The 22,535-nt window shown below is 33.3% G+C and overlaps 3 protein-coding genes across 3 annotated transcripts; 2 read left to right on the top strand and 1 right to left on the bottom strand.

Annotated features, from left to right (window-relative positions):
- The first annotated feature begins 4,594 nt into the window (after nucleotides 1-4,594).
- Nucleotides 4,595-5,791, top strand: LOC122311511 (MLP-like protein 28). Its single transcript, XM_043126087.1, has 2 exons — nucleotides 4,595-4,868; nucleotides 5,299-5,791. Exons 1-2 carry the CDS (start codon nucleotides 4,682-4,684, stop codon nucleotides 5,562-5,564), a joined length of 453 nt encoding a protein of 150 aa, XP_042982021.1. The 5' UTR covers nucleotides 4,595-4,681; the 3' UTR covers nucleotides 5,565-5,791.
- A 5,870-nt stretch (nucleotides 5,792-11,661) lies between these two features.
- On the top strand, nucleotides 11,662-12,606 carry LOC122309230 (MLP-like protein 328). The gene is made up of 2 exons (XM_043122627.1): nucleotides 11,662-11,848; nucleotides 12,325-12,606. Exons 1-2 carry the CDS (start codon nucleotides 11,662-11,664, stop codon nucleotides 12,588-12,590), a joined length of 453 nt encoding a protein of 150 aa, XP_042978561.1. The 3' UTR covers nucleotides 12,591-12,606.
- A 7,938-nt stretch (nucleotides 12,607-20,544) lies between these two features.
- LOC122311844 (MLP-like protein 328) lies at nucleotides 20,545-21,834 on the bottom strand. Its single transcript, XM_043126581.1, has 2 exons — nucleotides 21,604-21,834; nucleotides 20,545-21,125 (listed from the first exon to the last, which is right to left on the bottom strand). Exons 1-2 carry the CDS (start codon nucleotides 21,788-21,790, stop codon nucleotides 20,860-20,862), a joined length of 453 nt encoding a protein of 150 aa, XP_042982515.1. The 5' UTR covers nucleotides 21,791-21,834; the 3' UTR covers nucleotides 20,545-20,859.
- Nucleotides 21,835-22,535: the final 701 nt, after the last annotated feature.

Here is a 22,535-nt window from a genome sequence, read left to right as displayed (position 1 = left end):
ATTTGGCACAGGAAAATTTAGACTATAGATTATTAGTAAACAGAATAAAGGCAAACTTCATATGAAGTGATTTTTGGACCTCTTTAAGATCTCTCATTCCCAACCCTCCTTCTTTAGAAGGCATTAAGATACTCCACGAGTGCCAATGATACTTTCTTTTACCATTAGTCTCTCCCCAAAGAAAATTAGCTAATAAAGATTTAATGCGAGACAACGAGATTGAAGGCACACTCATCATAGACAATAAGTGGATTGGCATACTTGATAAAACATGCTTGACTAAAATCAATCTACCACCTAGTGATAACAACTTGAAATTTCAACCGGAAACTTTTATCCTCACGTTTTCAATCAATGGTTCAAAAACCCGGGCTGTCAACCTACCTGAGATCAACAGGGCACCCAAACAGGTGACAGGAAACTTGAGCTTTAACTATAATAGATTGCTGATTAAGAACCTTCAATGAACTAAACCTCATTGTTAAAGAAGGCTTAGTGAAAGAACGCTTGATCAACTTGATCATCAAGAGTTAGGAACTTTATGATCAATGACTATAGCACTATTACAATTGAGTTGCATATTCAAAAAACAAAAATTATTTCTATAGAATCAGCAGATGAACTATAGTTTATTAATGCCACATTTGATCCTTTTGTTTCACCATAAAAATGTTAATTTCTACATATCTTTTTCGACAAATTCTAGAGTTTTTTAAACCAAAATTTATGTACTTTCACAAACATATCATGCTATTAACATTTTTCCATTTGAATATTTAGGCCATGACTGTAATTTCAAAATGTGGTATTCCTTGTTCATTCAGTCTATATTTATATGCTGAAATATATCGCAGAAAGGCTTCTCTCAACTGAATTTCATACCTCTTGATTTGCTAAAGGCTAAAGCTAAAGCATATGTTCTGATCTGTACTAGAATGTAGAAACCCAAGCAATTTTCTTTTAGTTATGATTCTTGCCTACTAAATTTCTGAACATATGATTGGTATAGATGTTGATTTGGTAGTTAAATTTCTAAACCCCCCTTAGATCTGCCACTATCAAGAAAGCCAACTTATGCAACTGCAAGTTCAATGCAAGAAATTAGATGATATTGTCAAATCTTTTTTTGTCAAAATGGAAACTGGCCGGGAGAGAGTCCAAGGTGATGAAAGACTTTTGAGAGTTTTTGAATTCGGTTAGATGCATTTTTTTTTTTTTCCTGTTTTGGTCACAAAACTTATAATATAGACGTTTACATCTGGTTTATCTCAATATACACCCAATTTGAATCCAAGGGGAATGGACATGAAGCTCAGCACAGAGTTGAAGAAATAATCAATAAGCATGCAATTGGAGAGATTCCTATGAATAATGAAGACCAATATCAATCAAGGGAACCCTTAAGACAGGGTGGGACATGTTTTGTAGCAGACTGATAATGTTTATTAGCTGGAGAGCGCATGAATTGCCGAGTTGATTGACAGAAAATGTAATATCAAGATGAGTCAAAGCCAATATTCCAAGGGTTTCAGTCTTTTATTAAGGTAGTGCCATCGAATTAGGATAACTTCGAGCTAGAGGAATATATAATTAGGAGGTGAACTAGCTTGGTTTAACTCCTACGATCTTGGAACAATGTAATAAGTCACGTGCATCTCAAAAAATAATGAGGAGGACCTCATATCTACCTGATAGGTATTTGATAAACTACAGTGATATGAGCTCTTTTAGACTTCTTCTAATTTGAGGTGCATAATAAATAAAAAATCAGTTCATTTGTTCAAACTTCCAAAAATTACTGATGTATAGGTTTTTCACATGAGAGCATGTGGTGCAAAAGTCACTACAAGAAAAACGGTCTTTTACGATCAATTTATTACAACGAAAAGACTATTAGCAACCAAAATATAAATTGATCGCAAAAGGCCGTTTTTCTTATAGTGAGTTTTACATCCTCCAATCACATGTTGTCCTCCTAAGGTTTACATACTTTTCAAAAGAAACTACATTTCATTGGATTACCATTAAAACTCTAAATGATGCGTGAGATGCTCTATTTTGATAAAAGCTGCAAACTTTGTACTTCTTTCATGATTTTCAAGGATAAGATTCTGCCATATTTTACATATGTCGTCGGATAAAATTATTTGTTAAAAAAAATTATTTCTTCTTCTTTATATAATTTATTAAAATTAGCAATAAAAAATAGTCATATTCAAACAACTAGTTCACATTAATCAGGTTATGAACAAAGTAATAAAAATATATATAATTAATAATTAACAAAATTTTCATCCTAGCTCTTGCTGTTCAAACAGTACTATGCTTCTTGCCCTCTTTAGTAGTACTATACAATTTCTCTTAAATTAACCAGTTATTTACAATCTCCTCAAGTAGGCATTTTGAGATGATCTCCTGGAGATAATCTTTTTTTTTTTTTTTTAATTTAATTTGCATGAATATGTTGGAATGTGTACGTCAAATGATCTTTTAAAGGATTGCTTTTAGAGAAAGAAAAATTAATTATAGAGTAAATATCTGCAGGTCTCTCTTCAATCAAACAACAGTCACCTTCGATTCTCAAGCCCTCTTAGCAAGTTCATGAGCCACACTATTTCCTTCTCTATATATATTAGTTAGAAATGTTCCTTATGTCCGATCTACAAGCTGCCCCATCCATGCACATGTAGCTTCCTTTCCATATATATCATTTATTACTCTTTGAGCATCTCCTTCAAACAACACATTCTTGACCTTCAATTATTCTACCACTAATTCCATAACCCTCCATAAAGCAGTAACTTCAGCTAATTCAGGCCTTCCAATGAATTCCTTTGAGGCAGTACTCATTGAAAAGAGAAGCTCACCCTTGTCGTTTCTCGCAACAATACCCATACTCAATTATGATCTACTAGTAATTCAATTATTGTTATTTTTCTATTTAAATATGATGGTGGGATTCTAATTTTCCAACGACTGAAATATTCTTTAATTCTCTTGTATGTTGCAAAGGTTAGAATTAGGTAACTATATATCCCAAAACCAGAATAAGATTTTCTTTCTTGGCCAATTAGGTTTCGTCTTCACTTACTATCTCTAAACGTATTTTTATTACTTCCATCCTTTTCTTTCTCGATTGAGATTCTTTCTTAGATTAGGTCAAAAATCAGCGGAAAGGTACTAATCAAGATGATGACTATCAAAAGCTAGCATTTTTAACTGACCCGGGCTATGATCGGTTGGGCGAAATGTGTTGGATAACTGTGATCATACGTTTTTTCTCCTATTTTTTTTTCTTTTCCTTAAAGTTCATTATTTTGATTTAATTTTTATCGGATCGGATTAGAAATATTCCTGGTCATCAACCTTTCACTTAGAAGGGATCGAAATCAAAATTGATAATTTCTTTGTATTAATCTAATTTGTGTTGGGAATATTTTGGATAATAAATCATGGTATATGTGCAAACGGGTTTATAAACTAGAAATATGTAAAATAATATATAAGAATAAATTAGAAAGTGAGAACCCGGTGTTAAGGCACGTGATGGATGCTTTTCTTCAAGTAGATTCTTTTATTTGTATTAATTATTTTAGACACGAGTGCAAGAGTTGGTGATGGCTCTCAAATAGAAAGACAAATGCTTTAGTAAATGGGAGATCACATATATGTTAATTATTTCCAGACGTTACCATATATAGATTAAAATATTTTTTTTCTTATAGTATCAGATAAGGCCAAGCAGTTCCTCAAATATTAAATCAAAATCGAACTATGATTTGGTGGATCCAACCTTGATTTGTTTCTCATATTTTATGATTTAAATGTGAATTTGTCATGAGCTGCGGATAACTTCGATCAATAGTAGTATGTTTCGAAACCAGACAACAAGAAGAATTTTAAAACAATGAAATAGACAACTAAAACTTCTAAAAACAAAAACTAAGAATTTAAAAACAGAAAATTAGAAAATAAAGGAAAAATTAAATTTAGAAAAATGAAAAAAAAATGGTTGCACCTAGAACAAGATGGCCCATCATAACTATTAATCCAAATGTCATAAAACTGTTAGATATTAATTTTGTTAAACTTTAGCCTCTAAAATGATCATAGCATTGCACTATACTTCTGTATTTGACATCCATGGCACGCGGTCCATTATATTAATTGACATTGATCTGATAATAGCTCTTTCTCTTTTGGCAGCTCCACGTATCAATCAATATGATTGTTGGATATTAATTTGGTAACCTTTAATTGATAAGATCATAACAAGAGCCTGCGCCACCTGTTGATCCAATCTAAGAGGGGCGCGACGTTGCTGCATGCTTAGACCAACCTTATGGGTTAGGTCGCAATTAAGCAACTCTCAAGGGCAATCCTCTCATGGATCATGCCTCGTCGAGGGTATCTGATGGCATGGGGACCTCTTCCTCCACCCACCTCAATTGTTTTCCTTTTTTAAATGATGCTTCTCTTAAAAAATGTTATGCTAAAAGAATGGAAAAAAAAACGTGATAGATAAATTCATTAAAATAATCACGTAATTGGCCACTAAACTTTTCTATATATAGCGTGAATCAAATTCGTCTAAATTCATCTTACGTATTTAGTTTTTATCAGATTTATTAGTACTTAGTTGCTAAATCGTTTCCGAGTGGTTTTAGCTTTGTAGGAAATTATGGCTCTAAAGGGTAAGGTAGAGGCTGAAATAGAAATAAAGGCAGCCGCTGATAAGTACTACAACATCTTCAAGACCACTGCCCACCAGGTTCCCACAGCCACTCCTGACATTATTCAGGGAGTTGAGGTGCATGAAGGTGATTGGACGACACATGGCTCTATCAAGGTCTGGAAATATACAGTGGGTAAGGCTGCCAAACTCGTCTAGTTACATTTTCCAAACTGATCTAGATATGATCGAGTTTTGACTAAATACACATGCATGCATGGTGCTCCTCTTCGATCCCATTTTACCCTGTAATACTCAGATTTTACGTGATAATTATACACGAAATTATTGGTTATGAGCCTGGAAAATATATGGTCCTCGTAACATGGTGTTTAATGATAAACTAGGCCTGTTATATAACATTATTTTCTTGACAAATGTTCTGTAATGCACACAATTGTATTGTTAGAATCGTCCTAGCTGTTTTAAATTACTGTTAAGACAGTTGAGTTTGCTTGGTGTCCTTGCACGCGCGCGCGCGCGCGCGCACACACACACACACATATATATATATATTCTTGTGAAACTGAATTTGATGTCCCTGTTTTTTCTTGTGAAAACCACAGAGGGGAATGCTGAGGTTTTCAAGGAGAAGGTTGAATTAGATGATGCAAACAGGGCAGTAACTCTTGTGGGTATTGATGGAGATCCCATGAAGTATTACAAGAGCTTTAAGGCCACTTATCAGGTTACTCCAAAGGGTAATGGCAGCTTGGCGAAAGTGTCTCTTGAATATGAAAAACTGAGAGAGGAAGTGCCTGCTCCAATTAAGTACCTCAATATGATGGTCAATATCACTAAAGACATTGATGCCCACCTTACCAAGGCTTAAGAACCAGAGCATGCATGCAGTGTAAGAAAAACTTGTTGGTTTGTGTAAGGAATAACTTGGAGTGGTCTTCTTATTCATGTGTTATAATGAAGACTACCCACAAGTGGTGCTCTTTACTTTTTTTTATGTCTTGGAATAAAACTCTGTATTATATGGTGCGTCCAAAAATATGAATGAGATCGCTGATCTTATGGTTTATATTGTTATGAAAATAGCTTACATCTAAACCCTAATTAGCATATTAATCTTTCTTCCCAGCCTTAATCTCTTTTATACGCACAATTTTTAATTTGTTTCTTGGAAAGACATGAGTCAAATATATTAAGAACTTTTTCCTCCCGAAACTTTAAAAGGAAATGTTGAGAAAAATATGGATGCAGATTATGATACTCAAAAGCTTTCTTTTTTTCTTTTTTCTTTTAATTTATACAAAAACCAATCAACCAACCACGCGTGCAATAACCTAGCTTCGGGGTGGGGGCCAATCCGATAAATAAAACGTTGAGGTTTTTGATAAGTGTATATATTTTAGAATAATATTCAAAGTGATATGATTGTGGGAAGACGTCTTGAGAAGCTGGCAGCAACATCTGGATCTGGTTGAAAGTAACTGCTGTTGGATTTTCATGGAACCTGAACCACCTGATGGGCGTCATTTCAATCCCTAAATTATCATTTTTGATCTCCCACCTTTTGCTTAACATTGAGTGATACTCACCACACAACTAGAGTTGGGCAGCTGATATATAAAGTAAAGGAAGCGATATCGCAGAATGATGGGCATGTGTACCTCTCACATACCTCAAAGAGGCATGTGATCAATCTCACCCATTGGCAATCTTCGAAACTCTTAACTGTTACATGGGCCGATTCAAAAGATTCTTAGTTCTCAGATTTTTAAGATCTGACTTTCCACGCCGCTTCATAGCAAACACATGAGCCACATGCTGGTACAATAACTATCTTTTTTTTATTTTTCTTTTTTTCTAAAACCTAGAGTACTAACTCCCTGTATATATATATGTGAAAACGAGTCAAAAGCTTGAATCATTGCCACCACTAGATCTATCACCGTCACCATTGGGACCATTTGGCAACTTCTAGCCTCCACAACCCACCAGTTCCACAACTATATATTTTTAATTAAAGTTTTAAAACAATCTTCTTAGAAGAGTGGAGGAGTTTCGCAACGCCGCAATGTGCGATGGATCTTATTGCTTTAGCTGATTGTCCTATCTTAAGATTATGGAATAAGATATCTTCAATCCCATTTATTATTGCGCCTGATCATTGTTGTAAACTTGAGTGAAAAACCTTGGGCAAGCCTCTTTGAGGACTACCAACAAAAGCCATCTCCGTGATCCTATCCTAAAACCAGAATAAAAGTTAAATAAAATAACAAATATATATATTCTTTCTCGGTCAATTAGGTTTCGTCTTCACTTACTTTCTCCAAACGTATTTTAATTACTCCCATCATTTTCTTTCCCGATTGAGATTCTTTCTTAGGTTGCATATAAAAAAATAACCTGGAAGGTGGAGATGGATGTGACTTTCAAAAGCTAGCCTTTTTAACTGGCCGGGGTTTTGATCGGCTGGGCGGAATGTGCTGGCTAACTGTGATACATTTTTCTTTTTTTCTTTTCCTGTGTATTTTTTTTTTATTTAATTTTTGTCGGATCGGGTCAGAATTCCTGGTGATCTTCAACCTTTCACTCTGAAGGGAATCAAAATTGATACTTTCTTCATATTAACCTAATTAGCAACAGGTCACAAGAAAGTTCACGTGGGGCTTTGCATTAATCTGAACACGTAACCCTATCAGTTAAACAGCTATCTAGTTGATGATTAACTCCATGCCCCAACAGGCCCTTAATTAATTTCTCGTGAAGTTAAGAAACTATATATCCATCAAGAGACTGATCTTGAAATAGGAATCTTATGAACATTTGTTTCGAAGAAGTAAATAAACCTAAGAACAAAAAGCTAGCCTCTTCTCTTTCTCTATAAATTCTTAGATTAACCATATTAAAGTCTTGATCTTGAAGTGTCGAAACATTTGTTTCGAAGAAGTAAATAACTATAGAGAGATTTGCTGATAAATTTATAATAATAGTATAAAAATAATAAGTGTAATTATTTTTACTAAAGAAAGTGTTATTTATATATATATATATATATATATATAATAAGTAGTTTATTATATATATATATATACAGGCCACGTACATTAGAGAGATTTGCTTACAAATCGCACCAATATTTTTCCAGAAATAAGAACTCATTTCAAATAATTCTAAGATGGAAATTTAAAGAAAGAAAGGCATAAATTAAATAATAACAATAACACTTATTATTGTTATTGTTATTTATAAATAATAACAATAAATAATAAATCAGTACCCATAACTTTATATTAAATAAGTAGTTTATTGTTTATATATATGCGGCCCACATGATTAGAGAGATTTGCTTACAATTAATAGTATGATGTTAATACATTTCCCAATGATTTCATTTAATTGGTTTTAAATATGTGAATCTACTCCCTGTATTTTTCCCCATGCATGCTAATTTTATTAATTATAGGGTCATTATTTATTTATTTATTTTAGACAAGAGTGGGAGATTTGGTAATGACTTTAAAAGAAAAAGACAAATGATCTTTGGCAGATCATCCTAATAATGAAGTCGACAACGATGGAGAGTTGTCTTTTTCGTTCTATAATGTCATAGATTGAGATTCACAGTGTGCATCACGAGATTCACATTGTCTGGAAACTTCATACACACAAAATTACATATTGTTTCTATATTTTTTCAAATGAACAGTCTTTTTAAAAATCTATCTCTATTTTCTAAATTGTCTTTTGTGTTTTTATTTTTTGATTTTTCCAACCCAGGAAGAGACATATAATATGTGAGTTATTAGAGAGAGAGAGAGTTAATCTATAAAGTCATTCTCAAACATGACAATTCAATTCAAACAGATTAAGCAAATTCAACTGGAATTGGTGGGAAACATATCTGATTTTATTGTGAACTCGAAATACTGCACTATATATGTAGTACTTAATTAATTACATTAAATCCCTTCTTTAATATAAAAATCGAATTAATTTGCGACAAGATTTCAATTCTTTTTTTTTTTTTTTAATATGTCGGGAAACTTCTCTAAAACATGGGCGACCTTCTGTCCGTCCTTGCAGAATAAATTTCAGTCCCTTGTATCATATTTTCGAAAATTTTTTCTATATAGAACTAGTTAAATCATTAACTTTTCATCAAATGATATAATCTCAAAAGATTATCTGCATCCATGATATTTGAACCTTGAACATTCACTACTTGGGCAAACCCTTGTTCAATATTTCAATTATAAATTCAAAAGAGGGCTGAAATTCAAATGATGCCCCCACCTCGATCGACCTTCATGCTTATCTTTCATGCAAATCTATTTATATTAATCTAAAATATATATAGAAGATAAGAAGACAACTGCATCTATGAATGATAGCTGTCTCGTCCCAAGACATTTTCCCATCAGCTTTCTTATTTCATGAATATAAAACTACATGTTGGGTAACATAATATTATAATATATATGTATATATAAAATATAAATTAAATAAAAAATTTATTTATTTTCTTAAAACTTTTGGTATAACTAATAATTTTATATGGTATTAGAGTATATATTTTGAGTTTAAACTTGACTTTACACTTTATTAAATAATTTACCTATATAGCACATTTAATTAAACTTTTACCATAAGTTAAAATTTCATAATATTATATATTTATTTTCACTACAAGAAAAACTGATTTTTGTGACCATCGATTATTTTGTAATTAAAATAACTAGTTTCGACAAAAATGAATATATTTTCATTGAAAACAATCTTTTTAATTATAAAATAATAATCACAAAAATCTTTTTTTTTTTTTTTATAGTGAATCTATATCTCTATTTTAAAAATGGTTATCCGCCTATTAACAGTATTTTTGTGGCAAACTTTCTTTTCCTAATTCTGCCCGCCTTTGCTTTAACCATTTCATGTTTTAATCCCTCGTGATTCTATTTCGTTTATTCCCTCCCTCTTTTACCCTTCTCATCATTTCTCTCTCTCTCTCACAGTCGGCAACCTTCTCTCTCAAGTGGGTTCCGCCGACTATGATCTGCAGAAATTTAAAAACTCGATATAATTAATCTACTCCCATTTTTCCCCATGCATGCTTTTTATTATAGGATCACTTTCTATTTATTTATTTATTTATTTTAGACAGAAGTGAGAGAGTTGGTGATGACTTTCAAAGGAAAAGACAAATGACCTTTAGCGAACGGCCGGAGATATGTGCATGATTTATAACCAAACATTACCATTTGACGATTAAAATATAAATTGCTAACGTATAAACTATAGCATCAATTATCAAATTATAAAGGCCTCAAGTATGCAATCAAAATTTAACTAGGATTTGGTAGATTATCCTAATGAAGTCGACAACGATGGAGATGCCAACCCACAATTTTCAAGCCCTATGACTTAATGGTATTTATCTTCTTCATAGAAGAGATTTTTTTTTTTTTGGCAAAAAATACGACAATATAGATCAAATACACGAATTACATGCTTTTATTAAAGTTATTTAGATTCATATAATATACCATATTCTTATTCAATAGATTCATATTTTAAACTTTTTTATTAATAATGATTTTAAATGGTTGAATTATATTACATATATTAATCATTTCTAATACTATTGAAATCAATGATTCAAATTTTCATGAATCACCCTAGCTATTTATGTGTTAAATTGCCCAATTCTTGATTCTGAATTTGCAAGATTTGATTTTTCAAAGCCTTAACTTAATCCCATCCATATGGAGACCCGTTATTGTGAACTCTAAATACTGCACTAGAGTATTTTTTTTTTTTTGAAGATAGAATATTGAATTCATTCAATAAACCGAAGTTACAAGGGTGACTTATCAATACAGAAAAATTTAAACTATAAGCCAACCTACGCATCTGCTCTGAAGCATCTCTGCACAGATGGTAGCGGACATTGTTTTAACTTCTAAATCTCTCCCAAACGAGAGATAGAGCGCTCTGTATTAACCAAGAGGAAAGATCCCCTCCATCCTCCCAGGGAGGCAGAGTACAGCACGCTGTTATAATGGACACCAAGTCCAACTGCCTAAATCTACGATCTTACTAACTAAATAGCAAACTCCCATACAAAACAAACATAAACCAGAACCCCAAGCACAGGCCTGAATCCTGACAGCACACCTACTGCAGGCATCAGATGCTCGTGCCGTTCTAGGCTCGTGCTCGCGTATGGACCCTATAGAGACCGTCCATACGACTACTAGCCATAACATCGCCCGCCACTCTCGATCAGCTCTTACCCCGGATTGTGACCGATCAAGCAACTCATCACCTCACTCGGGTAGAACACTAATGACCCACCCAACGTGAACTTTTAAACAACTTTATCTAATTTTCCATCCACTACAGCTCATGACCACACTAGAGTATTTAATTACATTAAAATATCCCTTCTTGAATATTATAACAATCCAATTAATTTATGACAAGATTTCAATTCTAAATTCAAAGGCGGGCTGAAATTGAAATAATGCCCGGCCCACCTCGATCGACCTTCATGCTTATCTTTTGATGCAAATCTATTTATATTAACCTAAAATATATAGAAGACAGGAAGACAACTGCATCTGTGATCAATGATAGCTATCTCGTCCCAGACATTTTCCCATCGGCTTTCTTATTTCATGCATATAAAATTACAGGTTAGGTAATATATATAATATTGTAACATATCTCATATAACATATAAATTCAATAATAAAATTTATTTTTTTCTTAGACTTTTGGAATAACTAATAATTTTATATAGTATTAGATCGAGTAGATGTTTTGAGTTCGAAACTTTGCATTTTATTTCATTTAATTAAGTTCTTATTTGCCACTGCCCTCTTCTGTATATAGTGGGAAACAAAGTCATCTATCCATTCATCTTCCATAATTAGTTTTTATCAGATTTGTTAGTGCTGTGTAGGAAAAATATGGCTCTAAAGGGTAAGATGGAGACTGAAATAGAAATAAAGGCAGCCGCTGATAAGTACTACAGCATGTTCAAGACAACTGCCCACGAGGTTCCCACAGCCACCCCTGACATTATTCAGGGAGTTGAGGTGCATGAAGGTGATTGGAAGACACATGGCTCTATCAAGGTCTGGAATTATACTGTTGGTACGTACATAAGATCACTGCCAACCTAATTTTAATCTAGTTACTGTCTTGCAAACTTTGGACATGGGTAGTCCTTGTTCGATCATTAGTTCATCAATTGATTCATCTTCCTTAAAAAATACCATGATTAACAGCATGATCTTCGACATTAATTGTTGGATATACATGCATGGTACTCCTCTTTGCTCCCCCCATTTAATCTCAAAATACCAGATTTTACGCGGTACGTGATCATTAGCTCAAGTTAAAGATCGAAACGAGGATTAAACTAGGAATTTCTTGTAATGAATCTTGTTAAGAGTCCAGATAATGAATCTTGTTACTAGATCTATTATCCTGACTCGTGTAATATTATTTCGTTTGTATTGTACTAGATGTTTTAAATTATTTTTAGACAGGAGAGTTTTTTTGGTGCCCTTGCATATATTCTTGTGGAACAGATTTTGATGTTCCCATTTGGGCTTGTGAAATCACAGAGGGGAATGCTGAGGTTTTCAAGGAAAAGATTGAATTAGATGATGCAAACATGGCAGTAACTCTTGTGGGAATTGAAGGGGATCCCATGAAGTACTACAAGACCTTTAAGGGCACATATCAGGCTATTCCAAAGGGTAACGGCAGCTTGGTCAAGTTGACCATTGTATATGAGAAACTGAGAGAGGATATGCCTCCCCCAATTAAGTACCTCAATATGATGGTTAGTATCACTAAAGACATGGATGCCCACCTTGCAAAGGCATAGTCATAAGGCCGTATCTACATGCACTATGCAAGCTTTGGTCCCAACTTCTATGATATATAAAAAGTATTTATATGCATGCAAGGTTTGTGTAATTAAGGAATTACTTGGAGTCGTCTTCTGATCTAATGAAGCCCTTAGTCGTGTGTTAATTGTGATGAAGAGTACTACTGGTGGTGCATGTTCTCTACTTTTTAGGTCTTGGAATAAGACACTGTAATCCATTTTATGTGGCGTGTGAAAAAGATATGATCGAATAAAATTCTTATGGTTTTGTGTTTATATCAAATTATTAGCTTACACACCCTCAGACAATTCATCGATTGTAGAGAAGTGATACATATCATTATTTTTGCCATCACCTTTCCATCATAATGTGGCATTAAAATGTTAGGAAAATTATTTATGGATCATTATCTATCATCTAATCATTAGATGCAACATTAGAAGATGATGATTAAAAGGACGGTCAATATAATTTTTATTGATTGTTGTCAGATTAAAATGTGTAAAATATGCAAATCCCATTTTCTCAACTCGGAAAAATCCCTTTTTCTCAACTCAGAAACACCAACCTATCAAAATTTTTAAGCCTAAAAATAAAAATAAAAAATGAAATAAAACAAAATGATTGCTGACGATGCTCCACATCTACAATAACATCCTACAAGGTGGCGATTAGGGTTGTAATTGAGTTAATCTGAATTGGTCTTTAAATTGCCAAGCTCAACTCAGCTAAAAAACAAATGGAGTTCACGATTTTTACCTTATTTTTGTTGGGGCTCAGCTCGTTGAGCTGAGTAGCTTCCAACTCAAGCTCGGCCCAAAAAAAGGGTCAAACCAAACCAGCTTAACTCGAATTGTTTATTTTTATATTTTTTGAATAAAATTTAATAATTTAAAACATTTGAGAAATTGCAAAAAGATTTAAGTCTAATGAAATGTTTACAAGTAACAAATGGACCATCTATTGAATTAGAAAATTGTAAAAAATTATAAATAATTAATATGTAGCTAGTTGATATTTATCCACAATAACTATATATTATATGTCTACATAAATTATTAATACAATGCACATTATATAATATTATGTATCAATATTTCATATATGGTTCCTACAGTATGTAAAATTATCAAGCTCTACCGATTATCTATTGTTCAAATTATAAAATAGTTACTATAATTAAATGACTCAAGTATTTAAGTAAATAACATATAACTAAGGAGTATATTAATTTAATATATAGGCATAAATTACAAACTAGATTTGGACAGCTAATATATAAAGTATAGGAAGCAATATCTCAGAATTAATGATGGGCATGTGTGCATGCATGCCGCACGCATTCCTCAAAGAGGCATGCACATCTCAAATGTAGGAAATCTTTGGAACTCTAACTACTACATGGGCCGATTCATCATATTCACTACAAGAAATATGACCTTTTCCCAAGGAGGCGATTCGTGGCAAAAAGCTGACTTTTTGTGAGAAAAACTCTATTACCAAAAATGGTTGTTGTGGGCAGCTCGTGGTGTAAACCTCTCTGCAAAAAATATTATAACCCACGAAAGCTTTAATTCATGGCCAATACCTATATTTTTTCACGATACATTTCGTGGCAAGAGCCAATATAGCTCATCGTAAAAGCACGTCTATTTTTGTTTATGCTCGTGGGAGTAGAAGCAATTACCACGAGAGGTACAGGTGGGTATTAATATTACCTACTAGAAGATTTGTGGGAAAAATTTTCTACCCACAAAAGAAAAGTATTTGTTGCGAGTTCTCTTCTTGGCAAATGCTAGAAGAATTCATAAAAGAAAATAATTGTAAAAGTTAAAAAAGATGAGGCTGAGCCAAAAATGAGCATAAAAAATTATCTAATCTAAGCCAAAAAAATATATACAAACCTCCAAGATTCAAATTGACACTAATAACACTTCCTAAAAAACAACTAGTTAATTCTACTAACATGTTTACAAGAAAAACCTTGCTGGCCATGTAATCCAATCCAACACAAATGTAGATATTTTATCCATCTAACACTTGAGTTCAACATAATAAAGAACACAATTGTATAATCATAAACCAAATTCACATATCATTGAACCGGTCTGCTAAATAACTGGATATCTTCCTTTAATCTGTTAGACTTAGTTCAAGCCAACTAGTTCAAGTCAGAAGGAATGACTCTCTTTTAGGAGGTCTTCAAAACAGAGGCTGGATAAGGGAAGGAATATAGAAGATAGAATTGAGTGTATTGAGTCAAGTTTAGTAAATACAGAATTACAGGTGAGGGGATGAGAACCATGTAGCCATGATATATTGTACAATAAATCATTCAAAAAATGGAGTTTCAGACTTTCACAAAAGATCACTTCATTTTTTAAATACACATGCTCCAATTTACCAACTTGAAAACTCATAAATGCACAATAGCCCAAAAATACCACCACACACATACAAACTTCAAGCAAAAGCAACCACACCTTCTGACAATTAAAACAAACCAACCAGAATATGTTTCGAATGGTAGTTGTTGTGCTCAAGTTTTTTATATGAAGCAACAACTTGAAAATTTTAAACTCATGTATAATCACGTTCCAATCAAATGTGACAATATAAGTGCTATAAACTTTTCAAAAAACCCAATACAATATTCTAGAACTAAGTATATTGAAATAAGATATCATTTTCTTCGAGATCATGTGTAGAAAGACGATATAGTACTAGAGTTTACAAACACACATGATTAATTAGCAGATATTTTCACAAAACCTTTACCAAAAGATAGATTATGTATGATTAGAAGAGAAATATGTATGATGCATGCTATGAATATATCTTAAAAGACAGACCAAAGTCCATCAAAATAGAGAGAGATTTTTTAAATACTTTGACATAAACTTGAGGTTCTTATCCTCATATTTGATATGCTCATTCTCTTCATACAATATCATGTCATCCCTATCCATGGGAACTGGCAAGCAAAATGAAGAATCTAATAAAGATTTCAACTGTTTATTCTTCTGCCGAATGATTCATTCTCTTATGTGTGACTTCTGAACAATTCGTTGAAGTAATTATTATGATGTAATTATTCTTCTTCTTCTTCATATAATAATAATAATATGTAATTATTATGTTGCTATAGTGCCTTGCAGTAATTCTAGTTCAATCCTTATAGCATTTGTGGCTTGGAGTTTGAAATGGCTAGTAGTGAGAAAGGATGAGAATCATGTGATCAGAAGGCCGATTTGATGTGCAGCAACTAACTTAGGTGTTTAGGTGCTAGAATCTAATAAAACTAGAGGAACCAGAGAAAAGGAAATGTTCAACAATAGATTTGATAAAGTACTTATCAAAATAAAAAAGATTTGATAAAGACAAAAGAACAAACCCTATAGAACTCTTTCGAGCATGAGATGCTATCTTGACAATATCTCAATTGGTATTATCACGCATGGTTCCATACCTACATGCTAGAAACAAAAAAATTAACTCTAACATAAAATCAAACCATTGAAACTATTTATAAATATTTTTTTTCTAGTTATGTGAGTGAGAATTCAACGTATAAAGAGAAGCATCCAAGTTACCATCATAAATTTAAGACTAAAATTCAAAAACAGAGATCAGTAAGGTGTATTAATGCTACACCAAGCCAATGCAATATGGTAAAAAGAGATTTTTAATGCCATTCCTCATTCTTATGCTGTATAGACAGGTAACTGCCATTCTAAGAGTTGATATTATCTCTATCATGGTAACTTTAGCATTCACAAGCAAGGAAGGAAACTATTAGGCTATATAACAATTACTTTGAACAAAAATCCCACATTTTATACATTTTCAGAGCCAAGGGTTGTAAGGATTGTAGCACACAAAAGACTACTAAGATAATGTAGGAGTTCGCTAAACCAACTGGCCTTTAGTTGAACTAAATAGATGTGTATTTCAGCATTGATAAATGTACTTTGGACCATCACAAGGTTCCAAAGCCATCACCATGAAAATGACAATTAAAAACAGATCAATTGACCAAATAGCTTATTTAATGGAAAAGATAATTTCATATAGCAAGACAACAAGCATAAGCTCAAGTACTTGCATCCATGCCTAAAAATGTTAACCATGTATATCTAATTTAGTAAAGCATACCTCAGAAACTAATAGCTTTTAACATTGACACATACCATTTTTGGTAAGGGATGCATCTCCACACCAGTGCTTGGGTTGCACATCTTCCTGAAACAGTTTGAACAAGTAAAACATATGAAGATTATATGAGGTATAATCAATTTATTAATAAAAGAATCCAGTTAGAGAACCTACTTTTTTAATGCAGTCATTTAAGAAGCTCTTCCTTTTCCTATCCTTACCATGGGTTGGAGATTCTTGGGTAACATGTTAATGCTACAATATTTATAACTGCATAAATTTTTTGCATACATCTTGGTTAACACCATTCAAGTTTCCGTGGACCTCATCAAAGTTTTTTTTTTTAATCTTATGCAACTATAGTTACAATAAGTCCTTAATGCATACATAAAAATAAAACATTAATATAAATGGTAATGGAATGTAGAAATCAAACATTGAGAGAGAGTATACCTGGGTGAAAATCAGAGAGGAGAGACGAGACTTCCTTGAAGCTACCTTCTGAGGCGTTTGGTTGTTGGCATTAGGGGCCTCGATTGGGTCTCACCGTCTCATGGTGGAAGGTTCACAGCAAGCGAGGGAAGGCATCGTCGGCTTGAGGGAGGCGTTGGGGGTGAGTGTGGGTTGATCGGCGTAGGGGAAAGTGAGAGAGGGATGCCGAGGAGCTGTGGATCACCATGGTGTCGTGCTGTGGAGGTGGGGGTGGCGGAGCCCTAGTCTAGAGAGAGAGACAGAGAAGAGAATGGAAAGGAGAGACATATGAGAGACGGAGAGTCAAGCCGAGAGGGATGAGTGGCGTCACGTGGTGGTGGCGCTGCATCTATTGTGACGGTTGAGAGAGAGAGAGAGAGAGAGAGAGAGAGAGAGAGAGAGAGAGAGAGAGGAGTTTTTGATTTTTCGGGAGGGGATAAGGTGTTTGCAGGGAGGGAGGTGAGAGAAGAGAGAGGAAATATTCAGAAAATTAGGGATCTAAGTGATCCAGCGGTGGAGATTAAAATTTTCAAAAACTACTTATTTGCGGTGACTAAGTAGCTTTTTCTCACGAATTTTTGACCGTCAAATGTGATTATGGGATAAAATGTAAATTTATTTTTTCCATGGATGCTGTTTGTAACATCAAGTAAGTATTTCCCACAAATTCTTGCTAGTCGAATGTGTTCTAATGGAAAAATGTATATTTTTTTTTCCCATGGACAATTTTTCATGTTATAAACCAAGTATTTGCCACGGGGATAGATTGTGGAAAGCAAAACTCATGGGAAAAGCCCATATTTCTTATAGTGATTCTAGATGCTTGGGAAATAAGATAAGATAATAATTTTGTAAATATTAGTAATGTAGTTTATGAATAGTAGTGAGATAGTTTAAATTAAGTATTTATTGAGTTTTGAAAAATAAGAGAAATAGTTGAATTAAAATTATTATAAAATTAAAACATTATTAGAATATACTTTTTTAATATTATTTGTTTTGGAATTTGAAAAAATTGAATTACTTTTTGTTTGAAAGTTTAGGAAAGTTGTAATGATTAATTTGAAAGTGTTTATATTTGAATGATATTTGAGAATAAAATGAAATGTGATGAGATAGAATGAGATGAATTTTTTTTTCAAATATCCCAATACCATTAGTGAAGGTGTAACGAAATGATGCTGAAAACAAGAAGTTTATATGGAAAAGTGATCAGGTCACATGGAAGCGGTCCCATATTTATTCGAGCCGCAATAATGAGTTGTAGAGCGCGATGTGAGGGTAATTTGAACAATTTCAAAGTGAAAGCACATCTATAAATAAGCTTTCGACATACCTCTTCAAACACAGCATCGAGGGCTCTTAGAACACAAAGTCATGGTGCAAGAGAAGAGGACTACATGGAGGATAGATATGCCACTTGAAATAATGCCTCGATTCTTGAAAAATGGGCTAGAGACGGAGAGATTAGAGGCTGAACAAAGGAGAATTGAGGAAAATAAAAGAACAGAAAAAAATAAGAAGATAACTACATTATCGGTTCACATTTTTGGCAGCACCCCAAAAACGCATATGGTTGTTCGTGCGCCGCTCATCAGTAGGGAGAGAGTGGGTAGTGGAGATGTTGAAGATCTAAAGCAATAGAAGCCACCAGAGTAGTGTCACAAGTCTGGGGGAATAAGTGTAGAATACTTGCGAAGTGGAGCAGAGATGCATATCTGTTCGATCAGTGGTCAGGTGTAAGTGCGGTGGGCCATTGGCTCGAAAGCCCGAACATTGGATGGACTGCCTTTTAATTTCGTTTTGGTAATTAGTAGAGTTAGCTCAGTGGACTTGCGAGCCCAATTACTTTTATTAGAGTCCAGGGGGGTCTGCGAGCCCAGTTATAGTTACAGTGTTATATTCCGTTATGTGATGGTGGTCTGGAGGAGGTAGATTCCTTTTGCGACGAAGTACCCATTCTTATGTTTTGCGTACATTTTTATACAGTGTTATTCGTTTTAAAAATTGGGAGGAATACGTAATATTCTTTTAGACATTAGAGTTGAAAATTATTAAGAAGCCCACTAGTTTTCAAAACTTCATTTAAAAAAAGAACTCATAACGTGCCTCAGTGGGTTGGTGCCAGTAGGAGTGTAATTGAATCAATGTTTTTGATAACCAACTCGATTATTGCTCGGTCAAGCTTGAATTAAACTCAACGCATGAAAAAAAAGATTCGTCCATGAAAGTAAATACTTGCTCGATTATTAAATGATATATACCCAAACAAATTCAACCCAATTCGACTAAGACTCATTAAAGCTCGCTCGTTTATCTTCTACTTGATTATATATCAGTTAATAATATAAGTATAGCAACTTCTATAATTAAATATATAGCATGTAACTAAATTACTTATATTAGTAACTTATACCTATATATTAAATATACTCCTTAGTCATATGTTGTTTACTTAAATACTTGAGTCATTTAATTATAGTAACTATCTTACAATTTGAACAATAGTTAATCGGTAGAGCTTAATAATTTTATATGCTATAGGAACCATATATGAAATATTGATACATACTATTATATAATGTGTATTATATTAGTGATTTATATAGACATATAAAATATAGTTATTATAAATAAATATCAACTAGTTAAATATTAATTATTTTAAATTTTTATAATTTTCTAATTCAATATATGGCCTATTTAATTTGTTAATTGTAAAAATTTCATTAGACTTAAATCCTTTTTAGAATTTCTCTACTTTTTAAATTATTAATTTTTATTTAAAAAATATAAAAATAAACAACTCGAGTTAAGATGGTAATTCAATCTGAGCTTGTATTTGGGTCAAGCTTGAGTTGGGAACTTAGCCCACCGAGCTGAGCCACAACAAAAATAAGATAAAAATCTCGAGTTAAAACTCAAGTTCTTTTAACCGAGTCATGCTCGGCAATCCAAAGGCCAACTCGGCTCATCAAGATTACAACCCTATCTGCCATCCTGTAGGACGTTATTGTAGAAGTGGAGCATCGTTGGCCAATATCATTCTATTTTATTTCGTTCTTTTATTTATACTTTTAGGCATAAAAACCTTGATAGGTTCGCCTGATTACAATTAAGAAAAATTATATCAACCGTCCTTTTAATCATCATCCTCTTGCGAGGAATCTAATGATTGGATGATAGATAATGACTGATAAAAAATTTTCCTTACATTTTAATGCCACGTTATAGAATGGTGGAAAGATGATGACAAAAATAATGATATGTATCATGACTTCTCTACAATCGATGAATTGTCTGAGGGTGTGTAAGCTAATTTGATTAAAACACAAAACCAAAAGATTTTTATTCGATATATTTTTTTTTTCACACACCACATAAAACGGATTGCGTACAGAGTCTTATTCCAAGACCTAAAAAGTAGAGACCACCACCAGTAGTACTACTCTTCATCACAATTAAAACACGACAAAGGGCTTCATTAGAGAAGACGACTCCCAAGTAATAATTCCTTACACAAACCTTGCACGCATGCATAGATACATGAACTGCTCTGGTTTCTATATATATGCTTTTTATATAGCATAGAAGTTGCGAACCAAAGCATGCATGCATGCAGATACGGCCTTATTATGACTATGCCTTTGCAAGGTGGGCATCAATGTCTTTAGTGAGGCTAACCATCATATTGAGGTACTTAATTGGGGGAGGCATATCCTCTCTCAGTTTCTCATATACAATGGTCAACTTGGCCAAGCTGCCATTACCCTTTGGAATAGCCTGATATGTGGCCTTAAAGATCTTGTAGTACTTCATGGGATCCCCTTCAATTCCCACAAGAGTTGCTGCCCTGTTTGCATCATCTAATTCAACCTTTTCCTTGAAAACCTCAGCATTCCCCTCTGTGGTTTCACAAGCCCAAATGGGAAAATCAAAATCTGTTTCACAAGAATATATATATATATATATATGCAAGGGAACCAAACGAACTCTCCTGTCTAACAATAATTTAAAACAATCTAGTACAATACAAACGAAATAATATTACACGAGTCAGGATAATAGATCTAGTAACAAGATTCATTATCTGGACTCTTAACAAGAAATTTCTAGTTTAATCCTCGTTCGATCTTTAGCTTAAGCTAATGATCATGTACCGCGTAAAATCTGGTATTTTGAGATTAAATTGGGGAGCAAAGAGGAGTACCATGCATGTATATCCAACAATTAATGTCGAAGGTCATGCTGTTAATCATGGTATTTTTTAAGGAAGATGAATCAATCGATGAAATAATGATCGAACAAGGACTACCCATGCCCAAAGTTTGCAAGACGTACAGTAACTAGATTAAAATTAGGTTGGCAGTCTTATGTACGTACCAACAGTATAATTCCAGACCTTGATAGAGCCATGTGTCTTCCAATCACCTTCATGCACCTTAACTCCCTGAATAATGTCTGGGGTGGCTGTGGGAACCTGGTGGGCAGATGTCTTGAAGATGCTGTAGTACTTATCAGCGGCTGCCTTTATTTCTATTTCAGTCTCCATCTTACCCTTTAGAGCCATATTTTTCCTACACAGCACTAACAAATCTGATAAAAACTAATTATGGAAGATGAATGGATAGATGACCTTGTTTCCCACTATATATAGAAGAGAGCAGTGGCAAATTACGTGATTATTTGGATGAAATTATTTAGCACGTTTTTCTGTATGCATGTTTTAAAAAATGGGGGACACTGGTCATAATAACACGTCGAGGAGAGAAGCCTCATTTAGGTTAGGTGTGATCTCGTGATCATAGTAATAATTAAGAACTTTCCCCATATATATATATATATATTAGTAGTGGGGCAACGTCTGGTGGATAGAAAATATGTATATGTTAATTATATATATATATATATATATAAATGACCTATATATAAATTAATATACACCCAATTGATTGATGAAAAAGATGCACACTATTCTTCTGGAGTCGTTTAAGTCAAACAAACATTGTAAGATATTCACTGCTCTTTTAAAACTAATTAAGCCAAACAAGCGTTGCAGGGCTAAGGCTAGTTCTCTTGTTATTTTTAATGGAGAGTCAAATTTGTCATTTGGAGATGGAAGTCTTCACAAAATTTTCAAATTTGTGAAAATTTTTAAAAACTCTAAATTTCTATTTAAAGGATAATAATTTCTCATCAAAAACTCAAAATAAAGAAGGATATTCATGAGAGAATAAATCATCACTTTGTTTCTTGATCTTTTTTTTGTTTATCCATATATAACAATATTATGGGTGGACAATTTCCTTCCGTCA

The sequence above is a fragment of the Carya illinoinensis genome, chromosome 5 (assembly GCF_018687715.1).
Source record: "Carya illinoinensis cultivar Pawnee chromosome 5, C.illinoinensisPawnee_v1, whole genome shotgun sequence".
Classification (NCBI taxonomy): domain Eukaryota; kingdom Viridiplantae; phylum Streptophyta; class Magnoliopsida; order Fagales; family Juglandaceae; genus Carya; species Carya illinoinensis.
This window is presented reverse-complemented; position numbering and strand designations above follow the sequence as displayed.